Below are 13,831 nucleotides of genomic sequence, written 5' to 3' on the forward strand. Positions count from 1 at the left end.
AAAAACAAGGTACCAACATAATGACACCTCCAGGATCTAATAAAAGTAATTAGGGTAAAAACCATAACATACCCCTCACATATTATATACATATTACAAACACAGCATGGCCATGTAAAGCCAATGCAAATGAGGACTGTAGAAAAGAAGATCTGGGATGATACAGACATTCTCTTTAAGAGATTTGACTTCTTGAGAGAAATAGGCAATATGAATCTACAGATTTTAAATGTTGCCAGGTGGTTCCATATCTGGAGTGGGAGAAAAGAGAGGTCATGATTGAATAAATAAAGTAATTCAACATATTGGCTCCTAATAGAGTATGAAGTACTCACTTGATAAAGGTCACTTCCACTCCTATTTGTGTTGCTAAATGTGACAAAACTTTTATTTTAATGCATATTTTTCCAACACTTTCCAAACAAAATATCACTTTATATCTAATTTAACTAAACAGCATTTATTTTAAAGGTGATCTGGAGTAAAATTTGTGGAAAAATGCCATGTTTTGAAATAATGTTAACCATGCAGCAGTCCTCATGAATAAACAGTACATGTAATCGTTTTAGCTGATGCTATGGCAGGAAAGAAAGCTGTGCTAACTGAAGTCTTCTTCAGCTTGACAGAATCTAGCAACTCCAATGGGGCATCCATGAGGGCTCTCAATACTTGCTCCATGTCCCATGCAGGAGGGTATTTGTGCCCTTATACCTGAACAGGCAAGTCATCATAAAGAATTCATTAGGCAGACCTAGTGATAACCCATACTGTTGTGTTACATTTGCCATAAAGCTTTGCCATGGAAGCAAAAGTAGGAAAGGCAGGCTTTAAGAGGAGTCAGAGAAACAGTCATGATTTGAGAGTCCAGGAACACACCCAAGAATTTTGCTCTCTGGGGCTCAGCCAATTTCTGAAATGTTGAGTAGGAGCGCAAACCATCACACCTGCATGTTGACAATGTGTTGCTTCACAATGTGTATCAGCCAGTTGTTCAGGTAACTGAGAACTCCAATAGGTCCAGTGGGCCTAATACAGCCTCCATGCACTTTGTGAGGGCTTGAGATGTGAGCAACAAACTGAAAGCAAGGACACAATACTCAAATGCCTTGTTTTCAGAGGCAAAATGGACAAAGTTTTCCCAAATGGATATCTAGAACTAAGTGTCTTTCACATCTGTTGAGGCAAATCAACCCTTGTGACATATTGCTTCCCTTTGAGCTGCAGGATAAACTGTTCATGGGGATCAGAGACAATTCTGAGAATAGAACTTGGATCAATGTTTGTCTTGGACGAGTTCCTACATTGTGCCATAAAACAGGATAAGGTAGACTGGGGTCTGGGGTGTGTTATGGCAGCAAAGCCTACTTCTCAGGCCTTGACAGCCGCAGTAACTTGTACCCTTAAGCAGAGGTACAGGCTTCTTTAGCTCATTTCCTTGCATCCAGAGAACCAAAGAGAGGTCAAGAAGTGATGCTCCGTCCACGTTATTCAGTCCGGATGCTGCCTCCCTGTCCAAATCACAGCAAATACTCCACTAGGCGTTTGGCTTTGTGCTTCAAAAAGCCTCAGGCAATCACCTGTCCAAGGTGATATCACTATGCAGATGCTCCAACCAAAGTTCCATGATTAGATTCCCAGTCATTGCTGGCTGATGAGATGAATGGGATTGAACCCAGACCATAAGGCTCACCCTGCCCTCAGGACAAGCGCCTTAACAGGCAAGTGAATTTGGGAGCCCAGGACATGTCTATTTCAGTTTTACCTCAATACACAGTCTGTGTCAGGTGACCTGTAGTTGCAACTGTGAGTTTCTTATATTTGATATGCCTGTGCTGCTTGCAGACAGGCTCTAAACCAAAATGTCAGATTCGTCCACAACTTTCTATCTGTGGATTCTATGACCTACACTTTCAACTACACCTGGCATTTGCAGAAATTTCCCTGTTAGCCAGTGACAAAACATTCCGAACTCCTACATTTTAGCAGGATAGCCGTACGTTCACTGAATGTCACAAAAGCAGAGATGCTTACACACTCACAGTGTTTAATTTCTACCATCGTGGGTGAGATTTATTCAATGGATGGAGCTTATATGTGTAATAACCTCACATTCATCAAGAATGAAAAAAGAAAAATCTGTAAAGGCTTGAAATATTCAGGAAATGTCTGAAGTATGCACTGCTTGTTCATAATTGAAACTTAAATTGTTCTGCTGGAATTCTATGAGTGAGTTTTCAGTACATAACTAAAACAATGGAGTATTCTTCTTGAACTGTGATATTAAAATGAGATTTATTTCACAACGAATACTTAGCTGCCTTGTTCTAACAAGTTAAAATCGAAAGTGAAATTAGGACATTTTTTAAATTACATTGCATGGAAAAAAAAGAATCAGAAATGAAGGCATCATCATCAAGGCGTGGGTTACCAAAAAAAAAAAAAAAACATCCCAGGCACATTGTTTTGTTCCAATCTGATTTGCTATCCTTCATAAAAAGGTCAATGGAGAAATTGCTGACTGACATCATTTAGTCCTAAGATTTGTCAATCAGCTGTGTACCTTGCCCAACAATGACAGCAGGAGTAAAGCTCAGAAGTAAAGCTTCTTCTTGCAGTTTCTTGTTTAAAGTCAAATGCAAGGCAAGATTCCTGCAGAGGGCTGCAACCCCTGTTGATACTGTTGTTACACATATGTTTTATTGATACAGATCTTATGCCACAAATACAGTAGCTATCCATAGCATGCCAGTTTGAGATACAGTATGAGATACAGTACCTGCATGTTCATAACCCAGATATGACTGCAAGTTTCCATTAGCTATCATGCATACAAAAAATCTGTAGCTAACGCCCTGTACATTAGCATGTCTGTTCATCTAGAACATCAATGATGGCACTACATTTTGGGTTGTCTGTTTTATGACAAACCCCACTTTCAAGAAAATGGGGTTTTCTTGAAACACAAACACCCACACAAACTCACACACACACACACACACGCAAAACATTACAGTATAATTCCTCCTTTCTTGCCAAAATGCCTCATAGGCTTTCTCACCAGTCCCGGAGTTCGATATTCATGCCAAACAGATGAATAAGTCAAGTTATAGATGTACTTGCGTGCCAATCCCTAAAGCAATTTTATTTTTCTGTTTCAATGGAGAGAAATTTGCTCATGTGGGATATTGCTTGCAGTGTGTGTGCATATTTCAATTCTTCCCACCAGTGCGCACCAGTCAGTCAGGGAGAGAGTGATGAATGTATTTGTGGCAATAGACAGATATTCAACCAGTTCCCTATTCTCAGTATGCCCATAATAATTCTACGCAGAGAACACATTGCTCTCCGGTTGCAATTAGGCATCCCTGGAACTGAAGTGCAATCTTGGCAAATGGCACAGACTAAGGAGGTCTATTACCTGACAAGGCTATTACAGCAGCATAATCATTCCTGATTAAAGCAGACTTCTTGTGCGGTCCTGTGGGGGTATGAATTTCTGTTTAGGCAAGTGTTAGGACTCTGGCCAAAGGTACGAACACCTCAAGTGACTGGTTTCTAGCTTACTGTTTCAATGTTCCATCAGCATCTAGCCAGAGACCTCTTAAATTGGATTTACCAATGTCATATGCATCAGTGAACATTAGCAGTCTAATCCTAGGAGCGTACCAGCTCAAGGTCAAAGCTTATCCATTGTCATTGGTAACCAACATATGAGAATCACTAAAAGGGTGACCAATTCATTTTTATCCTGTGATGATTTTACAGTTGTGTTTCCTTGTAATATCACATCAAACAGTCGGTGCATCACCATTGTATGTATCATACAAAACAAATACCAAAATTCAGTGCCCATTGTAAAACAAAGCAAACAGTTTCTGATTGAACATACTGTTAAAGACAGAGAATGGTGAATAGAAGGAAAGAGAACTACATGTAATGGAATGAATGTATCTGGAATGAGCAAAAGTTGTCTTAGTGAGGTCTAGGGCATGAGGAAGGAGAAAGAAACCTGGGTTTCTGCTTTTTTTGATTTTTTGCCCTTGAACAAAAATACACTCAAACGGCCGTGTTGTGCCTCGGAATGAATGATATAGTTTCTAAATCCTTATTGAATATCCAATTCATTCCTTTTTATGGAAAATTTCATTGTTGAAATCTGAGCAGGATAATTGTAAACATTCTATGCAACACATTTAAGACTTTACTGGATTAAATTAACAGGTGTATCTCACGTCTTCATTGAGAAAATTGAGAAATAAATACATTTGATGTACAAGGGTGAATCCCCTGGACCCGATGGTCTATCAATGGAGTAATTCCTGAAGTACAGGGAATTTACTGAAAAGTTCATGTTTGAAAAGTCTCAGGAATGCGTTGGAAGAGAGGATATGACTCCCACAATAACGCATGTACATTTACTGAATATACTGTAGATCAGGTACTTGCTGCACAAATAGATCAAAGAATCATCCATGAATCACATTCTGATTTCATGGAAGATTGTCCCTTTACTTGTTAGATTATATAGATTTCTCTGATATGCCTAAATCAGATTTTGCCAGTAATAACTCAGAGATACTGGACTTAACCACATCCAAAAATATCTCTGTGATGTAAGGCAAGGATTCTGTCAAATACATGCATTGCCTTCCATATTTATTCATATCCCCAATTAAACAGAATCGAAACTTAACAGAATAGAGATATTGTGTGTTTTGGATATTTTTCTGCTTAAAAATGCTACACTTTAATTTCAAAATCCTTGCACAAAGTAAATGCACATTCTTCACAAATAGCTATAATTTATTCTGAAAAAATCTATTCATATACTTCTTTTTGGAAGTTCAATAGAAGCTCCTGGAAATATGTAGAGACCTCCAAAGGTTTCCTGTTTCTTTAGGGTATAAAAGGTAACACCCAGTAGAAATTCATTTGTAACGTCAGCTTGATTAAGGTCAGAGAGGTCACTGCAGACTGCAGGCAAATGGTCATTGACCTCCACAATTTGGGAGATGGCAATAAAAGAATTCACAAAAATCTACCAATTTCCACTGCAGCGTTCTTTATAAAGATATTTAAGGCTGGTAAAGTGGCAACCCTGCCAGAGAGAAGACCTACGTGTATCTTCCCACAGCAGGCTGTGAGACCTTTGGTCAACAACTACCAAACAGCTCCACAATAGACTAGTACCTTTCAACATCATCTGCCTAAATGTGGCAGTCAGGTTGCAAGGAAGAAGCTTCTTCTAAAGGCAGACTACAAGAGGCAACTTGAATTTGTCAAACTACGGCTGAATGGCAGTTTGAAACATTGTTATCTGAATATCCAGACCCCAATGCAATCAAACCTTTATAGTTCAAACTCAAGAAAGCAGTTCACAAGCAAAAAACGAATGATCTGAAGGACCTAGACCAACTTGTCTGAAGTAACTGCTCTCATAAATGTCAGAAATTCATGAAGCCTTTCATCAGGTTAATCTGGTTCCAGAGGAGAATTTACAAAATACTAACTGCAGGAGTGTGAATGAATGTAACCCTCATGTTTTCTAGAATACAATTCTTTTTTTCCCAATATGTGACTTTGCTCTGTGCAGTGCTTTTACATTAATCTTTAAATGTGATTTTTCTAAGCAGCACAGATTACCTAATACATAGTTTGTGTCATATCATTTTTGTTACCCAATCACTGAAAAGCAACTCAAACTGAAAAATAAAACAGTATTTTTCATAACTGGTTGCAAAAATCTTTGAATGTGAGAGAATGGAATGAGCGTGATCCAGATAATTTCATATGTAACAACATATGAATTGCATGTGACAACATTATGTGAATCAAGGTGGGTTACCAAACACGAAAGAGAAAGGACCACATGACACAAGCAACATCAGAATATCAGGCACTGTTATGATCAACCAGATGTGTTGTAGGCAACATTTCTCAAATTTAAGATTTTAAAATAAATGTGCATTTAATACCATGAGTCACTGAGAACTCCCCACTGTATCCAAAAAAGTTAATGTCTGTTTCAATTTGAGTTGGAGTATTTTGAATGACACCAAATATCTTTTTTTTTTTAAAAAAAAAAAAAAAAGATGCCTGTTCTTGTGAGTCTTCTTTTATTGTTCCCTGGTGGCTGGTGGAAATGATGAATGACAACTTGAATTATTGATGTGGTTGTAACTCATACCACAAGGGGTTTACATAGATATTGGTGTTATTCACATGTGTCAGGCACTCCACGATGTTATTGCCTGCTTCATGCATTTTAAATGGGCCCGTAATATGGCTTTCCGCAGAAGGACAGAAGGATCAGAGATGTGAGTGTTGTGTCAACACATCAGATGGATGAACATTGAAGAATACTGCAGTCTTGTTCTTGAATCATTAGAAGTGAATCTGACAGATTTATAGCTAGTGTCCTCTGTGATCAGAACATCTGTAAGCGCTGACATGAATCTCTGCATTTATTACTGAGCTAGCCTGATCCCTGTGCAAACATCTCGGGTACTCATGCAGAAGCATGCTAATAACATGTGTCTTTGCACCAGGTTTCTGGACAAACCTTCAGGTACTTAGACTAACCTGTTTCTCTTCTCTGGATCTTTCTCTGTCCCTCTCTCCAGTTGGCTACACCATGAACGACTTAATCTTTGAGTGGCTGGATGTGAGCCCTGTGCAGGTAGCTGAAGATCTGATGCTCCCCCAATTTGTCCTGAAAGAGGAGAAGGACCTGGGCTATTGCACCAAGCACTACAACACAGGTAGAACCTGTCACTCCTTGGAAATTGAAGAATTCCATTATTTAAAGGCCATTGAATGGTGAGGTGAACTCAACAGTGAAAGATGCTACAGCATCTGCCCCAGTCTTGACCTATGTTTCCCTCTGGCTGCAGGCAAATTCACCTGCATCGAGGTGAAGTTCCACTTAGAGCGGCAGATGGGCTACTACCTGATCCAGATGTATATCCCCAGCTTGTTGATTGTCATCTTGTCCTGGGTGTCCTTCTGGATTAACATGGATGCAGCGCCAGCCCGGGTGGGCCTGGGTATCACCACGGTGCTCACCATGACAACCCAGAGCTCTGGCTCACGGGCCTCTCTTCCCAAAGTAAGAGAAATCACCTGACCCCAACACTCCATTACCTCATGTAAGATCAGGTTTCAAGCCACTGTGATCAACCACAGCAGCATCAACAAATAACACCATGAACTACAGGTTTTCAGTTTGATTTTAGGACTCTTTATCTGTTGCCTTAGTGCCTGCGCACAGATGTATAAAAAGAAGACAGGATTATGGCCTGCAACAAGCAATCCACTCAGCAAAAAGTCTCAGCTGAATTAACAAGAGAAGCATTTGTTCTCTCCATGGCAAGACTCCAAACTTGCAGTGTGTATCGTACAAGATTAATTGTTAGATCCAAGCCTGTCTTCATCAGATGACTATCACAGGAGCCAGTGATGACTCTTGACAGTTTTGTGACCTGATGTACTGCAGGTGTCCTACGTGAAGGCTATCGACATCTGGATGGCGGTGTGCCTACTGTTCGTGTTCGCCGCCCTTCTGGAGTATGCTGCTGTCAACTTTGTCTCACGGCAGCACAAAGAGTTCATCCGGCTGAGGAAGAAGCATCGCAGACAGAGAATAGTGAGTGTGAACTCCGCCAGACATTACTCCTCTTGTTTCAACATTCCTATTGACCCTGTTGTCCAGTAGAGGTGTTGACTAACATGCCCAGCATGGTAATATACACCTAGGTGCCACAGCATAGGTTGGGAGAGAGAGTACAGATCTCTTGGTTTCAGTAGCCTACATGGAATTCAGATGATGTGTTCCCTTATCAAAGCTGGTTGTACTGGTTATCTGAGGTCAACAGCTGCTGTCCTTATGCCACAGTAGTGCAGTGATCATAATATTATTCAGGCACTTAATTGGCAGAACAATAAAAATGATAAAGGTCTTGCATAAGATTTGGCTTTGGTGTAAGCAGAAAATCTCATAGGTTCTTCATAGTTACTAGAACTTGCAGATTACCCAGGAATGAATTGAGAAGTGATGCTGGGCATGAGAAACTGGACTTTGCTCTGAAGATCAGAATGTGAAAACTTCTGAAGCTACTGTAGCTGGCTTCCCTCGCACTCTGTCCAAGCAATGAATCCTTTTGAGACAGATACTTGTGCCGTTACAATGGCCTTCTCCTTTCCACACCCACAGATCAGTGCCACAATTACTCCCTGCCAAAGTTATGGAGTACCGAGTATTCAATAATGGCAGTATTGATGCTTGGCCTCTGGCTGAGTGAGATGTTGTTTGGCTGATGAAGCGCCCTAGCCACTGACCAGGATTAATCAATACTGGCCTCCCTCTCATTTACTCAGTGACTGCCTTGAAGAACACTAGAATGCAATCTTGCCCAGGCTCTCATCCTTAAAATCATCACTTCAGTCCGCAACGTTGCCAATCTCCTCCCTTAATCTCATCACATTCCCTTGAGACGCTGACACAGAGAGGAGTGGGAGCAAGTGGCGGAGGGAGCCAGATGCGCCACTATAAGATTACATCTGCAACAGATGTTCATTCTGTCTCTCATGCCCACAGCCGCTCACAGGCGCAGATTTCCAAAAACACTTTCTGCTTCGTGTGACGCTTTTATCTGACTGTCGAGATTCGCCAAGTTTTTTATTCACGCCGCCGATTTGCGTCAGCTCCAGCGAACTTGCTGGCTCAGATATCGCATTGGCCTTGTCTTCTCAGGCTCCGTCTCCATTTTCCAGTCAACGCTTATCATCTGGAGAAAGCGTTCTCCGTTTGCTGTACAATATCCCTGTGATTCAGATAACAACATATCAGCCATCCTGACTGCCATTTTTCTACTCTGCTTGGCTTTCCGCCAGTGTTCCTCCTTTCCATTAGAACATAAACTCTCATATCTTTCATAATAATGACGTGGGCCTGGAAATGGGGTACTGCATTCTCATCAGTTAGTTTCACTGAGGTGTTATGTCAATCAGTGACAGTTACAGAGGCCAGTGGTCTCTTTGAAGGGATCCAGTAACAAAAGCAAGACAGAGTCCCCTGCTTGGTCTCATGCTTCACCATGCATTCTATTCATGGCTGAGTCGCCATTTACCCAGAGCAAATCAGAAACAGATTCTTTTAACCTGGGGCGCACTTAACGTGTTAGCCACACATGGAGATCAGGTGTTTTTTTAAATCACATTATGCCAATCTGTCTACCTGCATGGCTCCCACTGGAGATCCTGGCTAGCCAACCGGGAAGCGTCGAGTCACTGCGGAAAGTGAACGACCTGCCGGGCAACGGCTCCACCTATGGGAACCTGCACCAGCACTGCAGCACCTGCGCCAGGGTAAAACGCACCCTTCTGTCCCCAAGTGTAGCATTTCCGGCACGTGTCAGTGTCCCTCCCCCAAAGACCTCCAGATGTCCACAACCCCTCCCCACACCACCACCATCAGCCTCAGTACCCCTTTCCCCAATGCACTTCCCTCTTCCTCACCATTCTCCCTCAGAGGTGTTTCAGAGGTATGTCCATGTAAGAGTACTTAAATAACCCCAGCTTCACTCTAAAAAATATCAGACAAATTGGATTTACTTAGATAGATAGATAGATAGATTTCTGTTCATGCCATCGGTTTTCCGATTTCATGCAATACCAAATTAGCAAAACCTTCCACCTAGCCCACTAGTACCTTGAAAATTAAGCTTGAAAAGGCTGTTTGTTTGAAATGGTTTGGAATGCCTGATTGTGTTAGTGCACAATGTGCATGTATCTGGACATTAATTTATGTTCATAGCTAGTTTTGCATTGTTTTTGTGTTGTGCGCTGTGTTATTGTCCCCTGATCCCCACCTTCTCACTTGTGTTCCTCTATCTGGTTTGGCTGTTTTTGTATTTATTTTTTTGTGAAGCAGCTATGAATGAATTAATTTTCAGGACAATCTGAGTGGTTTTGTCCCAGTCCAGAGAATGGAGTTTTAATTATGAATGGAGCCCCTGCTGTTCATGTCGACTTCCTTCATTTATTTTATCAACAGTATATTCAAGCCATCAACCAGGAAATTAAGGTCACTGTTGGCTAACAACAGGACATTTTTTTCTGTTCAACTGCAACTCCCTTAGGCGCTATCCCACCTGTGGCAAAATAGAATGTATTCAGTTTTTCAAAATAAATTAAAGGTCCTTTCACTGGAGTTGCCTTTCTGCTTGAGTATGAATGGAAAATAAAATTGTTAATGGTTGAACAACCTGAGAATGGAATGGGATGTTTTTCTCAACCAAAAATGAAAAACTCTGATGAAAATTAGTTAGGATTATGACATGGTCTAGTCAGTCCACAGCCAGTAAAATTTCCAAATCTGAGTTTGCTAATGTGTCATAATTTGGAACAAAGCTGTGCAGTTGGCTTTAGTTGTTGTTTTCTGCCAGAATTATAGTAATCCATATGGCTATTAATGGCCTTTTACACAACTTTTGTGAATAAACCTTTGCAGAAAGGCTGCATATATTGGTTTTGGTGGTAAGTGTAAAGCAAAAACCTACACAGCAACAGTGACTTGTTTGCAGTAACGACTATCCTCAGAGATCAAGCAGCAGTCTGAAGTGAAGCTACCCTGCGGGAACCATTACAAGCTGCCCTGAAAGGATGAGCACCTATTATCTCTTCTGAAATGTATCATTAGAGTTCAGCACATGATGTACTGGAGGAGTTAGGTGGAAATCAAGGGTCTAATCAAATACTCCACACCAGGTGCTTCAACACCTCATCCCCGAGAGAAGGGTATAATTTTTAATTAAAAAGTCAAGGCAGCAACTGGACCACAATATGTGCAGACAGCAGATGCCACATGTTGACAGGACAAAACCTGCCGATTTGGCTGGGATACCAGAAAGGGCAGTGTGTCACCAAAGACCAAGATGGACAGGGGACAGAGATCCCAACCAGAGGCAATGAGCTTGCTGTTTGGAGAAAGGGTTGAAAACGCTTGTGAAATGGTTCAGTGAGAAATTGCCATTTGTGATACAGAGCCCGTCCTCTGGCTGGTGTTCCACTGCAGGCCTGAACCACTCTGTGGAGAGGTTAATAGCTACGTATAGTACCACAGAGCTGTGAGGGTCAGGGAGATGGAGGCACGGGGGTCACGTCACACGGGGCCTGCCGTGGAGACTGCTAATTATCCAATTTAAATACCACATCTATGCTTGCCCTGCCAAACTGCATCTCTCAAGGTGTCAGGGGAATGTCAAAGCTTAGCTCTGCAGGCTATTAATATGCCAGTGCATATTCTGAATGGGGGCTCACAGTCAGAGGGAAGAAGTGCCATGCCATCCATCAAAAGGCAAACGCTTACTGTGGATTTCTCTTTAGAGCCTGATTTGATATGCTGGCATTTTGAGAGGTCCATTATTTCAATTGGAGATAGAGCTAGTGTCCTGTGTCCACTGAGAGAACGAAAGGTTAATTTTATTCCCTTCAGTAATTAAAAGCTCACTTGCGTACAAATGGCATGGTGTTTTCACAGCCGTGGTTTCATGTGTAATACCTTCATGTGTCTTTGATAAAGTTATCCATTCTGTGATTTTGTCATGGGATATGTAGCTACTCCCCCTTTAAAAGCAAAACACTACGTACTTGTCAAACTTCAAATATCATTGAGACTAGCTTTCTTTGGACAAGAGGACATTTTCTTTTTTTTTTGCATTCTACTTGCACTGTTTGTAAACATGCTTGTAAAAGGCTGGAAACCCAAGAAGCAACGAGAAACAGGTGGAGCAAAAAGAACACACTGAAATGCATCATGAAAAAAGGGTACCAATGAACACATCTGTTGATTTCCTGTTCCCCTTTTTCCAGGAAGAGGAGCTGGTGCGGGACAGCCGTGGGTTTTACTTCCGCGGTTATGGACTGGGCCACTGCCTGCAGGGGAAAGACGGGTCGGCCGTGGAGGGCGCCACCGTCTTCACTACCCCGCCGCCCATGTCCGCCCTGTATGACAGCGACTCTCTCCGCAAGAGGTTCGTGGACCGGGCCAAGCGGATCGACACCATATCCAGGGCTGTCTTCCCGTTGAGTTTCCTCATTTTCAACATTTTCTACTGGATCACCTACAAAGTCCTGCGACACGAAGACATCCACGCAGCCTTGTAACCTGCTTCTACCCTCCTCCAAACCATTCTTAAAACAATCTCTACATTCATTTTCAATATGGCTTGAACTGCTTCTTAAAATCAAAAGAGTAAAATCTCCAAAAAAAAAGACCATGTATTTTAGAAACTTTCTGTTACAGTGACATAAAAAATGAGATTCTGTGGACCAGAGCCACTCCTCAGGCTCTCAAAGTGGGAGCGTCCAATCAGAACGACACAAGATGTTGGTTGGGCTGCAGTTTCTTGTTTTGTTTGATTTATATTTCTTCTCCCGTTTTGACTGGCTTAAAAATATAAGTGATGGTTATAACATGGTTATAACAAACTGGTCTTTGTGACTGATCTGCAGTGTGTGAAACATCAGTCAGCTGTAGGGATCACAAACAGGAAGGATTAGTCTAAATCTTTGACTAGCTGGCTGAGTGTCTTTTATCCCACACAGTATCTCAAACTGAATGTTTTTTAGAGAATATTTTTACACCTTTGCACAGTTAAGTGAAATAAGCTTTTAAGATGAGAGGTAAGTAATGGGATCTTTTCGGGATACCCCTCAGAAAAGGGGAACAACATTTCTGTATATTCTTAGGATGTTGATACATTGAATCTTGTGAGCTGTAGCTCAACAGAACAGCCCTTGCCTTGTAGAATAGCACAACATATTTTGTCAACATATGAATAAACTGGACATTCTGTACAGAGATTTAACTTTTGTTGTTGTTACTGTTTATTTCTGGCAGTGGAAAAAGAATTTAACTTGACTGAAGTTGACATAAAATACTTATAATTTCATGCCATAACAGCAGTTAATAGCCAGAGATGCACCCCTTTGTGCTCTGATCAAATTTTATATATTCTTTCATTTATATATTAATTTCCACACACAGACACACACACACACACACACTCACACACACACATACACATATGCATATATATACAGTATAAAGACAGAAATTGTATAAGAATGACAGAAAATGAGAAGACAGAGAGTAGGGAGAAAGAGAAAAGGAGAGCAAGAATGAAAGAGAAAATGGTAATGGAATGAAAATCACACATATTGCCTCACAGCAGACAAGGCCCATGGGGAAAACAATTAGGACTGCTTGTTCCTTACAAAGTGTGTGTCTTAACAATTCATGATGTTTTGTACTTTGTCATTTTAATAGATCTTAACAATTGTGTAACTAGCAAATGTGCTTGTTCATAAGAGGGACCAGCAACAGGGATTTTCAAAGATTAAAGGATGTGTCTAAAAACAATATTTTCACTACATGTCTTTTGTGATTTTGATGAGTTAGGAATGATAAATAATCCTCCCTTTCCAAATGTGTAACATTTTCAGAAGCATTGTATACTATGATTTACTGTTTTTGTGTCCAAAATACTTGTAATTTTCATTCTCATATTTAGTTGCTTGTGCATTGAGTGAACACTAAATTTATTTATTTGGATGGGCTTTTTTGTTGTATATTTTGGTTTTCTCCTGTTAATACATAAAATTTGACCTGGGGGTTTTTTCTTGAACAAATGCAGCCATCAGCTCATGTTGCTTCTTTCCCATTTATAAGCAAAATGTGTCATCTTCTTGCAGTTTTTGCAGTTAATATTTTCCTGGAGCCCATGTAAAGCATTTACCCATAAAAGCATTTATGTTTCTGCAATGCAAA

At 40.8% G+C, this 13,831-nt stretch overlaps 1 protein-coding gene across 1 annotated transcript in view; it reads left to right on the forward strand.

The window, feature by feature from the left end:
- glra4b (glycine receptor, alpha 4b) overlaps nt 1-12,175 on the forward strand; it is a 40,317-nt gene extending 28,142 nt beyond the window's left edge. The window contains exons 6-10 of the mRNA XM_036524243.1: nt 6,624-6,761; nt 6,894-7,108; nt 7,496-7,645; nt 9,256-9,366; nt 11,872-12,175. Coding sequence (XP_036380136.1) covers nt 6,624-6,761; nt 6,894-7,108; nt 7,496-7,645; nt 9,256-9,366; nt 11,872-12,165 — 908 coding nt within the window. The 3' untranslated portion in view covers nt 12,166-12,175. The remainder of the gene's footprint in view (nt 1-6,623; nt 6,762-6,893; nt 7,109-7,495; nt 7,646-9,255; nt 9,367-11,871) is intronic.
- Nucleotides 12,176-13,831: the final 1,656 nt, after the last annotated feature.

Source organism: Megalops cyprinoides, chromosome 3 (assembly GCF_013368585.1).
Source record: "Megalops cyprinoides isolate fMegCyp1 chromosome 3, fMegCyp1.pri, whole genome shotgun sequence".
Taxonomy (NCBI): Eukaryota; Metazoa; Chordata; class Actinopteri; order Elopiformes; family Megalopidae; genus Megalops; species Megalops cyprinoides.